A 23,476-nucleotide genomic window follows, 5' to 3' on the forward strand; every position below is an offset into this window, starting at 1 on the left:
TGGTATAACACTGAGCACACCAAGCGTTCTGCAGGACATAGCTAAGCAACCCAAGTGGCTAATTCAACACTTTGACAATCCTCTCGCAAAAATTCTCCATTGCCTTCTTTCCTCTGCTCTTGTTTCAGTGCATTGTGTACTAACAGTGAGGGTACTGCTGTTAGGCTACCTTCACTTTCTCTGGTAATGTCCATATTCTCATCAGGGTTTGGTAATGAAACCAGAAGTACTTGGTACAATGCATTTACCTTTAAAGAAATTTTCTTTCTAAAGCTCTTCCTCATCATGGGCTGTGATTTCTTTGGGTGATCTGCCTGATCCTTGTCATGAACTAAGAAAGCTTGACGTATCTGTGTAGGTTTAGTAACAAAGTGAAAAATAAAAGGAAAAAACATTTTTTTTTTTTTAAGCTGGCTATCAATTTAGTTTGGTAGATTCAGTATTATTTGCTTGCTTTCTTGGTTGTTAGTCTGCATACTTTTATATTGTTATAGTTTGTTTCACATGAAGTGAATGTGAGATGACATGCATTTCCTTCTCACAATAATTCTGAATAGTTCAACCCTAACAGCTGCATGTATTTCAGTGTTACAAGTGCAGTATTTTTGTATATTAGAGAAATAATCATAAGGAATTTATAACAGTAATTTTTTTTATTTTGTATGGAGGTATTTTGATCCTATTTACGTTTTATTTGAAAAATATGACCGTTGCTAAATACATCCATCCTTTGGAGTACTCTTTCTGTTAGAGATCAAAACACTATTGTAAGTGACATTGTTATTATTTATCACCACTGGATTTCTTAGCTTTATGATTTATTTTCCACCCTTACAAAATTGCCAGCCCTTACTTCCCCATAGCAATCTATTTCAGCCAAACTACTGCATACTTTGACAGAAATGTATTAATTTTTTTGTGGGTTCTTTTGCAGATACAGTCAAAGATAGACATCGCATTTCCATTTCTTTCTTTTTTTAATTATTATTATTATTGTGTTAACTTTTTTTGGTTTCCCTTTGTTTACCTAGAAATAATGTGCTATACTTCCCTAATTTTCCATAGCAATGAATTATATTCCATCTTCATTTCTGCTATTGCTGGTTTTGCTATTATTATGTAGATATAGTCTTAGTTATTTGTATCTTGGTTGGTTTTTATATTAGTATATTTATCAGGTAATATTGGTTTTTTGGATTCGTTTGTTCAGAGAAAAACATCTTTGCAAGAATGGAGTACGTTGTAGGACTCAATAAAGTAGGGACCACTTAGAAAAAAATTATACTGATTTCTTAGTGTCGTGAAGTGTATTTAACTGTATATCTATAAGTAATAAAACCAGCATATGTAACAATAGTCTCTTTAATACAACAAGTTCAATCTATTTGATTAATTTGTATGTTTACCCTGTGACATACAGTACTTTGCATAAGAGAATTGGTTTGTCAGCAATTACCATTCCCTGCTTTTATGAAAGCCATACTTCGGGTAATAGAGTATTGTTAAACTGCAACCAATGTGCTAAAAATCTGTCTTCTGGCAATAACATTTCTGTGTATAAGAGCAACTGAGAAACACTGTTCTATACTTACACATAGATTTGAAGACAGAAAAAGAGCACTGAGGCTTGAAACTCCATGTAACCAGCAGGTGGTGGTGCTGGCTTAGAAATAAGTAGTGACTGAAAAGCCTCCAAGAACAACTTTATGTATTACTTTTGTGAGGAAACAATTTTATTTAAAAAAACCCACCCAACTTCTAATATTTCAGATGGCATGTTTTAATTGTATAGAAGTGTTTCCAAATAAGTATATACAGTCTAAGCACTTGTATATAAAACTAGCGTGTATGTAAACATGCACAGCATTTTATATTCAGTTTACATATGAAAATGGTATTATGACCTCACAGGTAACAGTTGTATGAAGACCTCCATCCCAAAGGAATATTACAGCTGAACCTGAAAGAGTATTGGGGATCACTGAGCCTGGTCCTATTAACATTTAATAAATGGAAGATTTTCCACTGATGTGGATGAAAGCCAGATAAGACTGACAATAAGAAAGCCAGAGTTAAATGTCAAGATTTCAATTCTTCATGTTCAGAGACACAGACACTTCTACACCCTTTTGTACAAGGGTAAACAACAGTGAAAAGGGGAAAGAAATTCAATGGTAGAGAAGTTTAAAAAGTAAAAACAAAATCCAATTTATTGGTGGCATGTTAACCACCTAGTAAAAAAAACCCAAAATGAGCAATATCTTCTAAATAGTGTGTTTCAGAAGTAAGACAACTCACTGGGGAGCAGAGGAAGAATTAAAAAATAATCTTAGAATTTAAGAATACAGTCCTCTAGATTTATAAGAAGTTCTATACTTATATTATGAAAATCTCTTCTTTACTGAACAGTGCTGTACTGGAAGGGAAATGGGTGCAGGGACCTAGTATGTCTTCTTCAGGAAATGTGTTAATGAAAAAACCTTCATTACAAATTTATTTTTAAACTTTTCATGAGCAGTGTAGAGAAAAGGTTATTCCAGTTTAAAATTTCAGGATATGCAGGTTGGAATTACACTGGAAATGGGTATTTTTAAGTTGTTGAGATAAATTGGCACATTGAACTGGAAAACAAATTAATAATTCTAATTAGATTTCTGCAGGATGAAATCTACACTTCGTAATGTTCTCAGGAGGGAAACAGTTGCAGCAAGACCTAGCTGAAATTTGTGGAGTCCTGCTCCAAAGAAGTCAGCATATAGCTATCCCTTTGCTGTGCACTTAAATACTCTTCCTGAGGAGCACAATCTGAGCAGTAAATACAAGATTTCTAATCCCAAGGAGCAGAGCAATCACCAAGGACTCCTGTGCTTACTTTTTCCTTTAGTTACTTCTAGGTACTGTATATTTTCCCACTGAATTTAATGGAGCTGAAGGAGTGTAAACAGCAAAGTGTTCATAGGTACAATGGTGAGTGGCCTTTCAAAATTTATTTATTTCAGTGGGAGCTTGTTTTTTGTCCACATAGAGAACTTCACTGGTTTTAGCAGGGACTGATCAGATTGTGAGTGCTTTGAATCACAAAGGGAAAACTTTCTTTACTTTGTAAAAACAAGAGAGATTCCTCTTACAGTTTGGCAGAACTACATAACTGCAGTCTACCCTCACTGGTGCTCCCTCTGTGTCCCTTACAGTTGGTGTCAAAATCCTCTCTGAGGCAATAGGACAAAGGACAATAGACTTTGGATTCCTGTGTATTGAGACAAGGATAGTCTATGACAACAATAGAAACATAGAAATAAAAAAGATGTTACAGTTACTTGGTGTTAAAGAGATACACTTTCATATCTAAAAACAAAAACACTGTAATAAGAATTTACTCTTATCACATATACATGTGGTATGTTTTTACAGAATGTATTCCAAGTGTACTTTTCAAACAGCGATAGCAACCTCACCATCTTATACTTAGGTCTGAGAAAATTAGTGAATAACAGCCACATTTTCAGTTAATTTGGTCACTTGAGTCTTAGCAAGAGCTCTAAGTAAGGAACTCGATTAAAAAGCAATTAACTGCAAGTGAGCAAACCAAGGCTGTGTAACAGATCAGTGGTAGAACTAAATCCCAGTCAAGAGATTCCCAGTCCTCAGTTTGTAGCCATGGGATCATCAGGTAGTCTATTAAAAAGTTAACGTGTGGCTTTGAGCGATCCTTTTGTACTTTGCTTCTGCTAGACGCAGCAGCTGGAGCTCTAAAATTGGACATCAGAGCTGCTTGTGACACAGTAGGGCACAGAGTCTGAACAGCTCTTTTCTGACACATAAGGGGTAACATTTTGCTGTTGCTCTTCCTCAGTGTTCAGATAGTGGAACAGCTTGTCATAATGAAATAACAGAATTTAAAATTTAACTTGGAGAATGTTTGCACTTGCCATAACCGATGAGAGATTTTGAATTTCCTTATTCTTCAAAGTGCACTCTCAAAAGACAAAGTCAATTGCCTTCACTTTGGTGTTCGTCTGGAGAACAGACCTCCATGAACACAGATCATGTTCTATTTTAAGTTCTACAATTTAGACACTCTTCACCCTTCCCCAAAATAAACTTTAATTTACCCAAATAGTATTCTGTATTGGTGCAACATGTGGTGAAGTCAATTGGACAATGAAATGGACAGGAGAAAACAAGTCTACTGATGCTTTTTTTCTAACTTTTCATTTGACAGTTTTCCAATAACAATATAATGACTTGAATAAACAATTACTGAGTGAATCATAAATTGAGAAGGCAATGGAGAATAGAGACTAAAAATCAAGAAAAATGTATGAGGAAATACTAAAATCTGAATCAGAAAAGATGTTCAAGGTTCAATGCACCTATAACTTAGTCTAAATAGAAATTGATTAGGAATTAAATAAAGTAGCTTTTTTCTACTTTGCACGTTTGTCAGGGGAAAGGTGAGATGGTTGTTACATACAAGTAATGTCACATTGTGTATATACTTCTATATAGGAACAAGAAACCAGGTCCATGAAATCTGAAGCCTTTCTTCTCTAAATTGCCTGAGCCAATTGTAAAATGCAGTATATATGGGAAGGGCTTTCTTCCTGCCCCATTTGCAATTCAGCTTGCACCCTGAAGCATGAGATATGAACAACTCCTGATCTAAAGTCCACTGAAGTCAATGTAAGTGTTTTCTCTGACTTCAATGGACTTTTTAGATCAACCACAATTTGAACAGCCTTAGACTACTTCTTTGCTTGCTGAAGTTGTAGTAATAGAGAGATGATAACAACCAGTATCTCTGTAAAGCATTTGTAATAATTATGCTCTTGAATTAAACTGAAGGAGTAAAGAAAAAAAATCAAAGTCCTACAGTAACCTTAGGGGGTTGCTCTACCCCTAAAAGTAAATTAGTAGTGTAAAACCATACCCTGGACTTTTTTTCACCAAAAGATTCAACTTAAAATTTTGCTGGGTTTCCAAATACCTTTGCAGTCTATCTTTCATTCTATATACACACGTAATGCTAAAAGTTCAGGAACTTAAAAGTTTGTCATGGTTTCATGTAATATCAGAGCAGCCATCTAGAATACATAACAGAATCCAGCCTAGCAACATTCCACATTTTCTATTAACTGTCTTTTTACAGCATTCAAGGAAAAGCAAAGGTGAGGAATGTATCTGTGGCTGAGTTTCAATCCTTTATATGTGAGGAGGATTAAGACTGAAAGACTGTGTATTATTAATATAAAATTTAAGCATTGAATACCAATAGGAAAAAAAAAAAAAAAAAAAAACAAAACAAAAGAGCAATGCATTTGTCATTCAGGTTTCTGTGTCTTTAGCCAAAAGGTGCAAGCCTGGACAAAAAAAAAAAAAAAAAAAAAATATGTTTCTTGGGCTGCAGTGTTTCAAAGAGAATGTCTCATGTAAGCACCATTCAGTATTTGTAAAATGTTCTGAAATGATGCATTCTTGACATTGTCGGATCTTGATGTTTTCTTACCTGTTTCAGATGGCATACACTGGAACTAAAAGCCAGTGAGCCTCACCTGGTTTTGTAATGGCATGTAGGTAGAGATATGCAGCATATCTGTTTCACTTTGTATAAAAAAAGCAGTGAAATGCATTTCCTGAGTTTGTAATGCACATAGAAACCAAAACGGCAGTCCTGTTCCATTTGAATTGCCATTTCAGGCACCCAGCACACACTGCTCTGCAGTTTCTAAAATTAACATTCTTGTATCTCATCAAGCACCATTGCATTGTAGTTTTTAGTCAATGATATCGTTACTTTGGTTACCACCAAAAAATCTAGTAAATTTGTAAAACAAATAGTTCATATGCATGAAGTGATTTTTAAAGGAGAAGAATAACATTTTTTTCCTAACAAATAACAAATGTTCCAATTAAACCATATTTCAATACTATGCTAAATTCCAACCCCAACTGATCGGGCACATTTTCTTTTCTCAAACTACCTTTGATAAGAAATGCATTACAAACTCATCAGTTTAGCTTCCTGTTAACAAAGAGACAGCAGCCGTCTGGATTATTCTAGATCCGCAGTGAAACTGCCACACTATGTATGCTCAAACTAAAGCTGTGTGAGTTTGACAAGGGGCAGATGAATCCAGGAGTTATTGTGCAGGGGTTTAAGTCTATGCGGCAGCTGACGGTTGAAATAATCATCTATACATCGCTCTGAGCTAGCTAGGGAAAGGTTGAAGCTGTATATTTTCAACATATCTAGCCTAATGGTTAATCTGTTGTCTTGTACAGGGGGTGCTGGGTGGAATCACAGCAATAGCTGACAGTTTGGAGGAATTGCTGTGGGTATTTTCAGTTGCCTGATTCACAGAGTGGTAGGTAGCAAAGTCTAAACAGGCATGTCATTGAAAGAGGGAAGTCATGCTCACTGTCACTCCCATCAAAGAACTCTGGTAGCCAAAAGCTCAATCAACATATTGATTATTTGCATTGAGTAATACAGAGCTGCAGCTTGTGCTCACCCACTACATGAAAGCTGAGCTTTACGGAAGACGTGCCAGATTGCAGAACAGTGATTGCTCCTTCGGAGGTCATCTGGGAAGGTGTTAGGAGAAAGAGAACAGTTAAGTTGGGGGGAGAAATAAAATATTTTTTCAAACCAAGGTAGTTTAACTGTTAAAAACACTATACTGCTAGTGCTGGATCTGGCATATCTGTACAGTGACTCACTACAGAGATTAAGGGGGCGCAGTATGAATTAGACTGAAACAAAAATGAAGTATCTGCAAGTGACAGCTCTGGCTGATGGCTCTCTATGAAGGAAAACACTGTGCTAGTGTCTGGCAAAACACAGTGCTGAAAGCCTAGCAGCTCATAGAGATGGGGGAGGAAAGGGGCAGTGGGTATCGGTGGTGGTTGTTTAGAATGTCTGGTTTTGGTCAGGATAGTTTTTCTCCTTTAGAACACATTTTCATCTTCCCTTCCAGGCAAATCATGCTGAAGCCAGTTTCAGCCATTTTGTTGAAAGCACTGTACTGGTATTCTGCCTTGTTACATTTAAATTAAAGCTCAGCCTGGTTTTAAGTTATGGCAAGTGTATGCTCGCAAAGAATAAATAGAGATTGCCATAGGCATTAGATTAACTACACTGGGTGTTTTAAAAATGTTCAGGGAGTTGCAGATTGCATTTCAAATTATCTTCATTATAATAAATAAAATGTATAGAAATAGAAACAGGCATGATTCCCTAATGCAGTCAGTAGGCAAGTATATATTCATTGAGTTTGAAAGGGAGTTCTTGAGGTTCGGGGGAAGGAATAGGAAGGTATGCAGCTTCTAAATACCTTTACATAAATTGCATTTATATCTCACATTTTATAGACATTACTTTTTACCTGTCTAATGTTGACAGGTTTCTTGGGGAAGTTCTGTACAGCATTTACCAAAAGCAGGTAATGTTCACCCAGGGTGCAACTAGAAAGTACTACAGAAAACATGCAATTTCTTACTCTACTCTTATCTGCTTCCTTATTGTTTGCCATTCTCAAAAAGCTATTCAGAATTTGCTCTCAAAATGACCAGTATATGTCTCTATTCTTAGTTAACAATAACAATGCCTCATGGATATATGGCAAGTGTCCTGAATAATTCTAATAAACAATGCAAGCAGCATGCTTGTCGTGTGACCATTTACATTGAAAATAAAGGCATATGTCATATTAGATAAACTAATCTAACTATGACTAGAAAATAGTTCTCTTCTAGTAGACTTGCTGGTGCTAAACTCATCAGATACTTGGAAGAGAACTCTTGTGGATTTGGAGGTTGTGGTTTCACATTGTGCAGTAGTACAACAAATTACCCCAGTCCAGACGGTTTGGTTGCCAAACGTAGTGAGACACTGACAGTGTGTAAGGATGCATTTAGTTCCATATAATTAACAGCAATCTTTATTTCCCAGATATGTTTTCTGTAGAAATCAGCCCACATAGTGGTGCAAGCACTGAATCAGGTTTTTAAAAAACTATTAATAAAAAGAAACTGCCTTTGCTGAACAACAGGATGCTATGAAAAACATGTGGTTTAGGTTCTGCACATTATAGTATGTGTATTCAGAAGTGACCGTGATGGCCTGTGTTTCTCACCTGATTATATAATACTGCTTAATCTAAGAGAGCAGTAATATCTTGTATTCAAAATAGCACCGCTGTGCTTGCACATGTAGTTCCACATGTATCCTGGTGTGCTTGTGTTTGTGGCACGGTGTGCATGTACAACTTGACAGGCTATTTATAATAAAAATAACCAGTTTTACTCTTCTGGGGTAAAAAAATGGAGAAAGAGATAATTATCTCTACCAAAGATAGGTTATTCAGATATTATACTGTAATCTTTGCTTTTCAAGATTGAGTAAAAAGACACGAGCTATAAACTATTGGAGCCAGAAAAAAAACTTCTCCTATGAACAAGCTGTTTCATAGTCATCCACTGTGGGACTTCTTCCATTTTCATCTGAAGCAGCTGAGCTCTTGTCAGAGGCAGGAGGTTAGAGGTCATGGCATGAAACTCGTACTTAGAACTTTTAAATCTGGAATAATTTGACAAAAAAATGCAGTTCTGTTATCCCCATTGTTTAATATTTTGCTTTTCAGTGGTAGTACCTATCCACACTGTTGAAAATAAGAGGAAGTAGGATATGTTTTAAGCAGCTCAGTCTGCCTTCGTGCTGAACAAGATCATGTGATGCTGTTAAATATGATGCCAAGCTCAAGGTGTTAAGCTGTAACTGAAAGACAAGGTATTTTAGTTCTGGCTCATGCACTGCAAGCACAAAATCTTGGGAAAGCTTGTTTATGTCTGCATGGAATATGCCATAAGACATACACTGTTATGGAAGTTTAGTATTAAATAGTCAGGTCTGGTATCTGAAACTTGAACTCCAGAAGAGAGTTATGAAGTTTCTTAAATAGCATGATTGGAGGCATTACTAATCAATTTTGATTGTCTTCCATTGTATGTGAAGATACTTTGATGCAGGCATGTAGATTTATAAAGATTATTTCTAATATTACTGTCTGTAGTTTAAAAATAGAACTGAATTGATGCATTTCAAAGTGTTCAAATACATGCTTGATCAGTGACTTGTGTAGGGAGATAGGTCTCTGTGGATATATTTTATCATCTGAAAATTGTTTCACTGGAGGAATATCAAAGATAAAAGTACAAGATTTGACAAAAACCCGGTAACTCCTGAGATAAGATTGATAATTTTCAAGTAATATACCCAATATGATAGCATTTTTTGTGGCAGTTTTGCTAATCAAAGATACATGCTATCCTCCAATGACTTAAAATCTATGTGAACTCTCATGAGTATGCATTATCATCATTATACTTTACATGTTACTACTATTAGCAAAGTGCAGAATAACATTGTGAGTTAGACTCTATCTAGTTCTGTTCTCACTGATTTGTCTATCCACCTCAGTCAGAGTAGTAGCAAGCCATCAATTCAGAGGTCATTGAGTAGAAATGAATGCTTTGTTAATAGTTGAACCTTGTTAAAAAGTACACTCAAATGACTCTTGTAATTTACATATAATCACCTTTCTTGTGAGAGACAGATTTTGTGCCTGAACACAAAGGGCAAACATGTGGATGCTATTTATGTGTCTTTCCTGTTACCAGATAGTCTTTCTAGCTGATGGTAAACTAGACAAAGATGCCAAAAAACATGCTGACCTCCTCAGATAATTTGGAGCTACTGTCTACTCAGAGTTTTCCATGGAAATTTTAAGGCAATTGAAACATATGGAAGTAATGCTGCAAGATTATCAGTCCATAAACTGCTCTCTACCTAACTTCCTCACCTCATAATACATAACAGAATATAAGATCTTAGTGGCTCAGTAATATACCTTCTGTATATTAGAGAGTACTCTATAATATATTCATTCAGAATGAAACAAGCATTAGGAGAAGATCGTTACGGCATATTTTTACCAGAAAAACATTTTATTATTGTCTTTTACAGAGGATGACATTTGTTAGAGGTATTAATATGGGGGTTTTGTTTAATTAGCTTTGATATATTAGAAATTGAATGCTAAGAATCACAGTTTCAAACTAAATACTTATTTAGGAAATTAAATCAGCTTTCTTTTCAGAGGTGCTATGTAAGGCCTCCTGAAATTTACAGTATTCAGCACTTCTGAATACCTAAGAACTTCTATGTAGGTTCCTAAACATCAGTTTAATTCCATAAGTATGCTTGCACAATTTTGAAGTGTTGACCTTACTTTTTTCTATGATTCCTTATTTATTTTAATAGCAGCAGAGTGCTCTACCTCCCCTGTCATTTTCAGTAGATTCAAAGGAATAAACATCTTCCACAGCTAGTAAATCTCAAAGCCTTTATCAACATGTGGGAAATAAGTGTTGCCTCAGACACACTTACCCTAGGATGGGATTATTGCTTAAAGATGATAATATTGTGAAATAATCCTTTTATAAGTATTCTTTTATAAAAAGCCATTTTTAGAAAAAAAACTTAAGAAAGCTGCAGGTATAAATACTTTAAGCTTTAAAGTCTGTAATTCCACATAATATCAAAATTGATTCATGCCTGTGGTTTGAAATAATTTTTAATACAAAGACATTAATTTCAATTTTTTCTTATTATTTAGAAGTACAGAATGCAGCTAGATCAAGTTACCCAAAATGTTCGTATCAATTCAAGAATGCAACTACTAATGCATTGGTTGGTGCCAAGTCCACTGAAGGAATCCCGGAACCTGTTCCACTTGTTAATAATCGTAAAGGGAGTCTCTTCCTACCCAACAACCCCTCGCTACTGCACCTTAACTTATTGAGTTCTGTTGAACAAGGAAAATCTACATACTGTAGATTGCAAAGGGCACTCAGCTTGCCTGTAAAATACCGCTACCACTCCCAAAAGCCTGGGTTGAACCAAGATCTCCGTAGGTAGCCCCATAGTTGGATGCATAAGGCAATACAGATTGGTTTGTGCATGGTTTTGCAGTCTGTTTTCAATGTGACTATGACATTACTAATGCTCTGTTAAGTGCTTACAGATGTGGGTTTCTCCAGATGTGGTCATTAATAAGTTAATCGAGATAGCTAGTCAACTAATGTTTCTGGGTGGTTTGTGCTTTACCTTTCGTATGTTTTATTTGCTCTGAAGCATTTACTTGCTAGGCAGAATGAGTTTAGCAGGTATTCCAATTCATGTGACGTTCAGTAACGTAGGTGTTACTTCAAATTCCAGCTCTTTTTGGGATCTAAAAAGCAGTGTCTGTAAACTGTTCTGCTAGTGAGCTGGGAGAGGCAGTGAAGGAGACAGATTTATTTAAAGAACAGTAACAAAATAACAAAGAAAAAAGTTATGAACTCGTCCAGCGTTTCTGAAAGACATTCCCTTTATTTTGCTTAAAAAATGAGGATAAAAGTCAAGTAATATGTTGTTACAGATGTTCAGCTCCACATTTAGGCTGTTAAAATTACCAGCACATCTTAAATCAATTCATGGAACATTGTCTGGAGGTTATGTCATTGAAATAATGAATTCTCTTTACTCAAGTATAAGCAAACATGTTAAAACATCAGTGTAACTTTAAATTAAACTCCAGCATGAACCAGAGCATATGAAGCCTCATAAGACTCGCCTGACATTTTTCTAGCACTGAGTCTTCCTCAACTGCAAAACTGTTAGACTCTCTGCCTATTAGACAAGTGAGCAATGGGTTGTGTACAACAGTAAGTGTTATGCTTAGGGATGTGCAAACCAGCTCTTGAATTTTATTAGAATGTAGAGGCTGGATTGAGTTCTGATTATATAAAATTCTGTGTCGAATTCTTGAACTTATTTGCTGTTTTCCTGAAAACTGGTAAAGAATGTCTGCATAATATAATATGACTATTTTAATACAAATCCTGTAGCATAAACACATCAAAAATACTAAAAATATGGACTCATTAACAAAAGCACTAGGTCAAACATATCAGATTTGAGTTGTCATATATCACACCCCATTATTCAAATATGGTTGTCTTTCATAAGAACAAGCAAATTTAAGATTCCCTTTTAAATTAATGTAGACAGATGAACCATGAAACTAAAATGGTATTTTATGGCTTTACTAAAAATTTTGCTAGATATATTTCTTTAAATGTGCAGGAAATTGATAAGAGTATCTGAAGGCAAATAATTAAATATGTTTTATATCCTACTTACTACTAAGAAGCCACTTGTGAGTTATCACTGCAACACTTTTGGGAACAAAGCCATAGGTAATGGTGTCCAGTGTATACTATTCACATATTTCAGCTTCATGGATTCCCTTCCCCAGTTCTTATGGAGCTGTGTTTCTAAACTGCACATTCCCTGTAAACTCTATGCACAGTTTTAATTGAAAACAAAATCTTGTTTGAATGTGATATGATTAAGATAGATCACCTTTCATTGCTGCAATGAGAATAAATGGCTTCCTTGCCTAAGCAAGGCATTGCTTTAGCAACAAATTGAGATCCCTCAGAAGGCTTTGCTAACAGGTATTAACTAGTGAACCACATTAACCTTGGACTTTCCAGGCAATTGGTGACAGTAGCACAGTTTGAATATGACAAGCACATATCAAAAGAGGAAGCTTATTTATTATAGATAAACAAAAAGACCAAAAAATAGACCAAAAATAAGTGCAGACTGCTAGAAATCTAGTTCTAGAAATTGTTATTCCAGATGATTACTAGTAAGACTTTGTTTTGTAGTTGAACGGCAGAGTAACATCACCTGGCAGCAGTGGAGAGCACAAATGTTGGACCATATAGTACAAAAGATCCTTATTATACTAACTTTCAGTATTTGAAAGGATCAGACAGGAGTCTTATTAGCTAGCTGAAAACTTGGAAAAGTACTCTTTTTTGATAGTGTTTTCTATTGCTTATAGAAATATTTTTGGCTATAATATGATCTAAAGTTGACTTGTGTTAATGTAAGATTTTGCACATGGTGCTGATGGCTGTATATGTTCCTTAAGCTGTTAAAATAGCATAACGATGCACTTGATTTACAGTGCAATACTGAATCTCTTGACATTTTGTAACCCCATGGTAACAGATTAAATTAAGTGAATTTTAGAATTTTTACTACCAAGAGAGCAAAACATATCAGTTGTAGCTGGTTTCTGGACGGAACATTCTGCATGGTTCTTGTTCCTTTGATCTTTTAAGTGGTGGATTCATCAGATTGGAACTGAGTATTTATATCCTATGAAGAATAAGGGAACACAGTGTATATCTTGAAAGCAACCTATTGTCTGTGTGGAAAAGCATGCAAATAACTTTTTGATAGACGAGTTTAAAACAAGACTAGGCCATTTCCAAGAACGTGATTTGCAGAGGGTGTTCTGAAATGCACATATACTTGCACTTTGTTATAATAAGAAATAGAAGGATATTACGAGCAAAATAATTCTGTGCATATTCACTTCATGTCACAAATAGCTAAACACTGAAGTAATCTAGTTTAATCTGAACAAACTGTCATAGAAATAAAATTTTAATTTGCATATTTTTTAGAATTTCCTATGGGCTTATTTATCTCTCAGCCAAACAAAGAATGATACGTGACTAATCATCAATAAGCATTTCCACTACAGGACTCTGACTTGGAAAAAAAGTCAAATGAGAGGGAAGTGGCTTTGTCTTTGGGGGTGCTGCCCAAGAAGAAAAGGAAGTTAAGTTAGTGAAATAAATCATTATTACACAGTCATTGCTTTGATCTAAATATTACTTTTTATACCACTCTTTGGGGCATTTATTTTGGGGTTAACTTTTTTGTTTGTTTTTCTTTTGCAATGCTTTCTTTTGTTTTGATTCCCTTGATGTGTTAGGTGATGCCAGGTCATTTAAAAAGACAGCACATCTGTCTTTTCAGGGCCCAGTCCTTCTATCTTGACCAAGGCAAAATGAAGTTCCATAGCAGACTTGGTCAAACAGACAGACATGACAGGCTAGAATGCAGTCTGTAATAAAATAGTGCCAGAAGAGGGTTATAGCAGAAGGATATTGCTTACTTTCTACCCAGATGAGTCTAGGGCAGCTGACATATATCCAGGTTTTGTTGTTGTTCCTTTGTAGCTTGTTGCAAAGAGATTTTTTTTTTCCAGCCTCTGCTTGTGCACCACTAATGTGTATTAAGCTCTTTTAATACATCTACTACTACTGCTAATCAACTTCCTTTTAGCTTTAAAGTAACAGTTTCCTGGCATAAGATAATTCCCTTTGATAGCACATGCAAACCTTATGCACAGATTATCAAGTGCAGTAACAATCTTGAAACAGTAAAGATGATGGTTAATTCTTATAGATGAGTTATTAGGAAGCTGCACTTGTGTAAGCAATATGTACTGTGATATAGCTTATCCAACAGTAGTTTATGATTGGCAAAACTGTAAGTGATTTTACATCTGGAAATTGATCTGTCATTGAAAGTGCACCTCATCCTCATTAAAAGATTGCATAACACACGCATCCTCCGTTATACAGGTATTGTCTCCCCACTTCCATTCAACCTCATTCTGTTCACTCCTGTTAAAACTCCCTTTTGTGAGAAGGGTAGAGCAATGAGGTCTGACTTGTGCTGGAGATCTGTACACAATGGCAGGCTGCGTTCACATTCCTGACTAACTGAATCATTGAACATCAAGGCATTGAATATTTTTCATCTCTTCATGAAGACTCTGTTGTTTGGCATGTGAGGAGCAAGAACCAACTGGTGTCTAGTTCATTAGTAAAAGCAGGCTGGCAGCTGTTATGTTGGTATTGCAAATAGTACTTTATTTTTCTGGGAATATAGCAGAGCACTAATTCTACTTTTCTGTAGCACAGATTAACTGAAAATAACTCTAAGAATAACCCGAATGTGGTTCCCCTCCTTTGTTTTTGAAGTATGAAACCAATTTGAACGCCTGTGTTCAAAACCCTGGTATTCTTCCCTGCTTCTCCTTCAAACCAATCTCTTTGACTAACATGTATTTGATTTTTATTACTGTTGGGCCTATGTTAGCAATGAAGTATCAGTGCGTGAATGGACATAGAGTGTGTGTTCTTTGCTACTCACTTGTATTTCTTATTGCACTTAAAGCAGTACTTAATCTCATGAGTTCCTTATATTTCCAGTTGAAGATGAGCAGCCGTCGACACTCTCGCCCAAAAAAAAGCAGCGAAACGGAGGCATGCGAAATTCACCCAACTCCTCACCCAAACTGATGAGGTAAGACTGTAAGACACTCATCTCTTCATCTCCTTTCTTCCTTCCTTCCTCTTCTCCTCCCCCCACATCAAATAAGGGGAAGGGGTGGAAAAAAAAGATTGTTAGATGGTTTCTGAAAGGCTGAAGTATTTATTCTGTCAGCTTGTCAGCAGTTAATGATAGAGCTGAAAAAAATTCTGTCATGAAAAACAGTTTGAAAAGCTGTTTGAAAAATACATAGGCTTTAAAGTCTTAGCTGTCACCCTGTCCTGTCCGTGTGTAGTTCTTAAACAGCAGTGGCACTAATGATAGCACTAACCAATCAGGGAAAGTCATGTGGTTAGTTTGCCTCAGGCAATTCTCTTTTTGTTGGATTCCCTCTGAGTACTGTTTTCTGTACTTAAGGCCATATGTGAGATGTATCATCACAATCAAAAATGAACCTGAATATTACCTTCCTTTTATCCTGTCGATTGAAATCAAATTTCTGTTAATTGATTTAGACTGATAAAAAAAGTCTAATAATCTATGTACTTGCCAAAGCAAAGTTCAAAACTAATGCAGTTTTACTCAGGCTAAAAGCACATTAATTATGAAATACAGGGATTTTTAAGAGGGTAGTATATACTCTAAAAGTGGGTGATGAAAACATCATCTTGTTAGTGATATTTTTCCCTGTTGCTATGCGTACATTGTTTTACACCAGTACGCCTTTGTATAACTATGTAGTTTCCTTCCATAGGACAAATTACATCTAAGAGATTTGTTAAAAGTAGAACTGCAAAAAGAAATTGGAATCTATTAAAATAATACGACTTTTGCGTTCTGTCTCACTCTGCTGCAGCTTCTGCCTGCTCAAGTCAGTCAAAACAGGATCAAATAGTAGACGAGGAGTTTTCTACAAGGAGGCTAATCCTGCTCTGGTTTTGCATATCTAAAGTAGCCGGTCTAGAACCTCAGTCCATAATTGTATCCAGAACTAAATACCATAGCAGAGTTTTTACACTGCATATATATATATACTCACACTGAAAAATGTAAACTTATTTATATATATAAACAGACTCATTCGTGCAGTTTGGGGTTAGGGTGTATGTATAACTGTAACTGCTCTGCAGTCACAGAGGTTAAGTGAAAAAAATTAATATGAATATATAGTTCTTCCCATATGTAAAATCACTCATGACTTTTACTGTTGACAGTTGTTTTGTTGCTTTAGCAATTCTGGATACAGCTAGGTATTCCTCTTTGTATTTCAGTCAGTAGACTGGAAATTTCTTTGGCCAGTTACAGAAGCATCTGTATTTGTTTATTGTTACTGCAATATAGGGCATATTCAAGGATGTAACTTCTGCAAGTTGTCTTCATCTCTGTTTAGACTATAGAACCAAAAGTGAGATTGATTCACAGAGGAAAATGCGCCCAGCTGTGGCTTTTTTTTTTTTTTCCTGTTGACTATCTATTTCTGTTAAATGTATCATTAAAAGTTCTCTGCCTTCCTGTTAGCTCAGCGTTGCCCATATGACACTGATTTACATGCTTGTTTACAGTTTATGAGGAAGAATAAAATGAACTTACTGGCAAGCCTCTCATTTTTATGGTGCCAGTTGTCATCCTAGCATAATTTTCAATTTACTTACCTTTGGACAGTCTTCTTATCTGGTGCTAATAGTTTTAACCACTTGAAGTTTTAAACGTGTGGGAGATTCCTCCCCCCGCCCCCCCCCCCCCATCCTAATTTGGGGAAGTAGAAATAAAAAGAGACAGAGCGAGAAAGAGCTGAAACATTTGGAGCCAAGCACACTGTCCCTGTTTGCTATGTAAAGTATGCCTCATTTCTTTGATCTTGAGTAATAATAATTCTGGGGAGTTATACTGTTTTCATATGCTTCAAAGCTGTGTCAAAGTTTTGCTGCTTAAGGGTACTTCTTTATTCTATTGGCTCTTGGGTACTGAGATGACAGGTCCTCTGTACTAGGTGCAGGCTTTTTCAAGTCATAGCCTTCAGCAAAACATCAAATTACCAAATACAGGGTAACATACTTCTACACAAATGCCTTTCCTGTAGATATATTATACCATATATATTAAATACTTTAGTGTTACATGGTACATTTTATGTGCAATAGAAAGTGATGGTTTGAGGTAGCCTTAGGGGTACTTTTTTCCACAAGCAGAAAAAGCTAGTGTATACCGTATCAAGTATGGTTTTTACAGGACTTTCTGCCCGAAGGCCTTTGTAAATAAGTAATGATCAACAGATTGGCTGTGGGTTTTTGAAAAGCATGCCTGTGTCAGTTTGCATGATGGGGGAAGATTTTCAAAGTAGAGCCTGCTTTCATTGCCTGCTGAAGAGGGACTGAGGGAGAGTAGTCGTCCTGAGCCTGAGCTGTCTGCTCAGTAGCACATCAGAATTGCTAAACACAGGTCGAGCAGTGAATGGAGAACTTGCCAGGCTTCCAAATCCAGACATTGTTTTCCTCCTCTTCTCCCTCACTGCTAAATTTATTCACCAGCCCTGTGTTGGCACTCTCAGCCTCTCCCCAGACCCAACTGTCTCTTTGTCTTACCCTTTATCTACACTGACTTAACTTTGGTTCAAGGTGCTAAATAAGACAAAGTGGATTGAATCAGAAGAGAACTCTGTTAAGCTTTGTGTGTAATGGCCAAATGCTCTTCTCCTTTCCAATAAACAAAGGTGGGCTGCATTATCTGCTATTTTGTATCCTCGTAAATTACCTAAAGTGACAGGTACTTGCTTTTCTGCCCAGAAAACTTTAGGGTATGTCAGCTAAAAGTACATAAGATGTAAATCGGCTAAAGCACTGTCATGTCTGTAGCTGATATTTATCTTTGCAATATTTTTCCTGAATTTATTTAAAAGCTCCTTTTCAAAGCCAGCTTCACCCTTGTCCCTCCCACAGAAACAGCTGGCTACTTTGCAGCCTTTTCCTCAGCTATGGTCCTAGATCTAGGGAGGGCCTGGAGGACAAGAAGTCTGGAGCATGTAAAGGAGGAATATGTGAAAAGTTGATTTATAAATCGTAATCAGAGTTGTGACTTTAGAATCACTTTCTGAGCAGCCCTACAGTTAAGACAAGTTGATGATGCTGTGTAGATTTTAGATTTCCACAGTGGCTGGGGCAAATCAGGGAAGAGGGTATTACACCATGAGATAAAACTTTATGACTTCTGCTATCACTGGAGTAGAACAGATGACAGAAGCTATATCATAGGGATTCCCGGGGAATTCATGACAAGAGGTCTGACAGGTACTTATTTAGACCTGGTCAGAAAGTGGGAATTTTTGAGATTTACTCTCATGTAAATAGAAAGCTGTATTACCAAATATGATCCGGATAAAGACATCTTATCAATGTCATCTTTTTGATGTTATTGTCTCTAAATGTCAATAAATTACTGACTGAAATAAATAGATGGTAGACAAACAAATGTTCTTTATATACATTGCAAATGGTCTAGATTCACATTTAGAAAGTCACTGTTCTAACTGAACCCTATATTGCATCAAATGACATGAGCAGAATCACACTGATGCAATACTGGAAGAATTTAATCAATCAGAAACAAATCCTTTGAATTCCAACTATTGCTACAAATGCAAATTAACTAGAAAAATACTCTGCATTGTCATGGTTATTTCTATCTGGTTTACATCAACAGAAGTCTGTCCCATTAAACCCACAAGAACATGGGTATTATCTAAAAATAAACTCCAACAGGAAAAAACAGACACTCTGTGGAGATGTGAACACAAGAACATCCTGTTGCAATAAAAAGTAAAATTTAAATAGGAAGTGAAAGGAAAAGGAAGGAAAGCTGTGAGTGGCAGAATAATCATGTATCAGGTCTCCTTTGTGAGATGGAGAAGTAGAACCGTTTGATGCCTTGGGTGTCATGCAGTGATATCAAGTCACCTGTTCATCATCTCACACTCACAGGTTTTGATCCATGTTATTGATGAACAGACATGTTAAATGTGAGGAGGCTATTTCACCTAAATATCAAATAGGAAAGCTAGTTTTTTAAAAAATGTGTCATTTTGGATTCCAGAATGACCAGTAAAAATATGAAAAGCCCTGGATATGAATCAAAAAAGCCACTTAAAAGGATTGTTTCTGGGGCTCAAGTCTGCACTTAATGCTTTGGTAGCTGCTACTGCATGAGTGGAATACACTGACTTGAAGGAAATGTCAGCCCAGCTGAGTCAAACTACCTCTTAATGCAAGAACAAATAGCATATGACAGGGCCCAAGGGGCCTGAAGAGCAAACAAATAGTTTGTCCCTGTCCACTCTGAATGTAGTGGTGTAGTTGACATAGGCCTCTAGACAAGTAGCATACTCAGCAAAGGGTCATTATCATTAGTGTCCCTGATCACATAAGAGTCAGAGGCATCAGAGGACACTGGGTTTTCAGTGTGTTGCCAAGGAGAATTTCATAAGCCTGAGGATTTTTCTTGATCAAGGATCTAAAATAATTCCCAGCCAAACCATAAAACTTGCTCAGAGACTGTCAAGGTCCAGTTAAATGACACGAAAAAAGTGAGCTTTTTGGTATATGTTCTCAGAAACCTAATGAGATTATTTATCTGAAGTTGAGCAGGAAACCTCCTGTCTTTTTTTGTAAAGTTGAATACAATATTCTAAGTATATGAACAACGGCTGTGCACATTTATCCCCTCATCCACCCACCCAGCTACATACACTCAAGTGCACGCACACATTTTTGCTAGTGCCACTCAGGATGAATTTGTATTGCCCCTGCCACTGTAGTGCTGCCCTTCCATGGGCTGAAACTGTGAGTTTGCTCATCAGAACCAAAAAAAAAAGTGATGGGAGGTCTAGAGGGGAATATTTGTCTGGCAAAAACGGGTAAAATAAGTTCAATCTGATCATTTTCCATGGCTCCCCTAAACCAGGCATGAAGGTAAGGTTTGAAGAGGTGAAAACTCACCGATTAACCATAATAATGGTTTATATTTATGTTCCTCAGCCTGGGAGACTTCCATCATGTACTCTAAAATTTACATCCTTTGTTAAGGATTTACAAGGCTAACTTTATGCAGTGCTAATATGCAATGATAACTAAGCTGCAACACAGCAGGTATTTAATAGCACATCCTGATTTTGTTTTACAAGTTCACTACAACCAACGTGAGCAACAGGAGTAGCTCAGTAATTGCTATGTTATCATGAAATCATAAAATGGTTTGGTTTGGAAGGGAACTTAAAGATTGTCTAGTTCCAACCCCCCTCCCATGGGCAGGGACACCTTCCACTAGACCAGGTTGCTCAAAGCCCCGTCCAGCTTGGCCTTGAACACTGCCAGGGAGGGAACTTCCACAACCTCTCTGGGCAACCTGTTTCAGTGCCTTACTTATCTTAGACCTGTTTTTAATAAGGTTATAGAGTGACATGGTTTGAATGATAGGGGGGAGTATATTTTAGCCCTCTGACTGTTGCTATCACTGGTAGTTGTGTTATAAACCATAGGAATAAGAATGGTATCAGATTTTTTTTGAGTACTGTGAAATCTTGCACAAGTTTTTTTTTTTTTTTTTAATGAGAGAGGAGTGTCAGGAAAGAAAAGGAGAATTTTCCAGCAGAAAAAATCAACAGGCTTTTTTATAAAGTTCAAGTGAACAGAAGATCCACTCAGATCAAGGCAATGGAAAGAAAAAACTCTTTAGCTTTAAAGGGTTTAAAGAAAATTATATATTCTCATAAACTTTGACTTGCAAAAGCGGTAGTTTTTATCACAAGATATTAAGGCTACACACTTCATTTATGTAGCAAAAAACATTCCTATATTTTATGATGCCACTTAACTGTGGGTTCATTGTTTTACAAATGAAAAATTATTTTTTCAGGTGCATTCTCCTACCCGTCAAAGATTGGTAGTTCTGCAGCTTGAGTAGATATAAATGGGAAATATTAAAACCAGAAGACACATTGACTGTGTCTCCCCCTCGCATTAAAGTCTAAAATTTAACTATTTTGTTACTCTTCTATGTGAGAGGATTCGTGCTTCAGAAGCGTATTCTGAACATGTCCTGAGGTATCAAGATACTTTACTGATCAAGATTCTTACAGTAAACAGCTCTATATCAGTGTCCTTAGTAGACTTGATAAATTAACGTGAACTCTTCAGTAAGGCTTCTGAGGATAAAAAAAAATCTTCAGTGACACCTGGGCAGAGCAAGAGGGAAAGAAATATAATTGTTAGTATTCTTAGCACTGTAATTCAGCCCATAAGCTAGCACAGGGCACTAGGTGCCAACCACTGTATTAAATATATTCTTTGTAGATTTAGAGAAAAAGTCAAGCAGTGTGAGATTATAGCCAATATTAGGATAGCTTCTGAATATGACAGTGAAAGCATTTAACAGTAAAACTGCAGGTTTCCTTTCTCTTGTTGCACCGAGTTTTATTCTCTAAAACCTGGTGCATCTGGGCACTGAATCCTTACAAATTTCATTGCTGATTAACCTGTGAAAGGAAAGATTGGTAAGAGAGTGTCATTAGTGTAACATACACAGGCAACAAATTCTCATTACAACTTAATGCCATCCACACAGACTGCAGAGGGTCACAGGGAATGGCTAATGGTAGCCGACAAATGTTGGGTGTATTAGTCACAAAACATTTGCTGAATTCCATCAGAATGTCGTGACAACCTTCACAGCTAGTCCCAGCGAGCTGCTGGAGTCAGTGGAATTTCCCTGTGACAAGCTGTCACTCTATCTTGGTTGAGCTTTATAGCACCAGTCAAAGCAGTCAGAGAAGATTGAAGTGACAGGGGCCCACTGAGTAAATAGTGAAACATGCAGCACATCATGAAATATTCAGCCAGGGTGTAAAAGCTCTAAATGCTTTTTCAATTATTAGCACCTGCACTGGCTGCATACATCTAACACTAACAGCATGTTAATTGCCACAATTTGTTAGGGTAGTTGTAGGAGAAATTTCAAAGGCATGAGACATTCTCTAGTGTGTCTTCAATTCCTATTTTACCTTCAGCAAACCCTCTCCTTCCTCTTAAATTAAGTATGTGTGTGCATACACTCACAAACACACATCCACATACAAAGTCAGGGAGGAAAACTCAGAATTCCTGGACCACGCACAGGGGTGAGTTTCAAGACCCTGAATCTTGAGCAGGAGACTGCTAAACATCTTTTTGTGGGAAAAATCCAGATATGTTATATCTAGCTGAGAAAGGCTTAATTGCAGACTTTAACAAACACAGGGGTTGTTCCCGGGGGGGGGTTGCCATTGATTTCATATGAGAATTTTACTAGGGAGCAGAATAAAAAGTAGCCAAGACATTGTTATACTGATGTTCAAAAGACTAACAGATTACAGTTTATTTTCAAACAACACCAGGGTCCCTAGTGATCATATAGTGTTCTTGTTCCCAGTGCTCAACATATGGAGCAGTTCCACTGCAGATCAGTGACGGTATGTTGTTCTAATGCTCAATTGCATATGAATGATAGCAAAAGAGTTAAGACAAAGGTGACAGAATGCAAGGCTATGCTAAACAATAGTCAGTTAGTGAGGCAGCCATTTGGCCGCAATGGTCTTTTTCAGTTCTGTCTATCCCCAGTCATTATTCAAAGTTCCAGACTCAAAAACTCCAAGTAAATAAGTTTGCAGTAGTTATAAATGTGTGCTAAGAAAGCAGTGCTCTTTAAAATGTAATGTTGACTTCCTCGCAATAGGTTTGCTGGAAGTGGGATTTATGGTTTAGCTTTAGGCTGTTGTCTTCCAGCCAGGCTTTTTGGGGTTGCAGCTGTAGCATGGCATTTAGTGTCGTTTTCAAGTTTAATTGATCATAAGTGGCATTATATGCTCTTCAAAACCTTGAAAAGATGGTATTTTGCTCTTCATTTTAAGTCATGTGTAAGTAATATCTGCCATAAGAACCAGAGAAGCTATTTTTAAACTGGTGTTATGGATGAAGGAAATTTTAACTTTCACTCCTTTTCTCCCATGCATGCTATACATGCCTGTCTTTTCCTAGCTGAATGACCAAATGCTTTGGTGATTGCAAGCCCTAAAAACCAACATCTCAGTTAAAACAAACACTGTGGATTTTAATTGATAGAAGGTGGTTTTCTTCCTATAACTTTAATTTTTCAAGTAGATGACTTTACAGCCCTGGAGAACATAATAGCTGCAGCACTAAT

General features: G+C 36.6%; 1 protein-coding gene across 19 annotated transcripts in view; it reads left to right on the forward strand.

Annotated features, from left to right (window-relative positions):
* Positions 1–23,476, forward strand: part of KCNMA1 (potassium calcium-activated channel subfamily M alpha 1) — a 514,017-nt gene that overhangs the window by 425,419 nt on the left and 65,122 nt on the right. For all 19 annotated transcript variants that reach the window (XM_074874548.1, XM_074874549.1, XM_074874557.1 and 16 more), the window contains one exon: positions 15,190–15,283. In XM_074874548.1, the coding sequence (XP_074730649.1) occupies positions 15,190–15,283 (94 nt within the window). The remainder of the gene's footprint in view (positions 1–15,189; positions 15,284–23,476) is intronic.

This window comes from Strix uralensis, chromosome 7 (genome assembly GCF_047716275.1).
Source record: "Strix uralensis isolate ZFMK-TIS-50842 chromosome 7, bStrUra1, whole genome shotgun sequence".
Classification (NCBI taxonomy): domain Eukaryota; kingdom Metazoa; phylum Chordata; class Aves; order Strigiformes; family Strigidae; genus Strix; species Strix uralensis.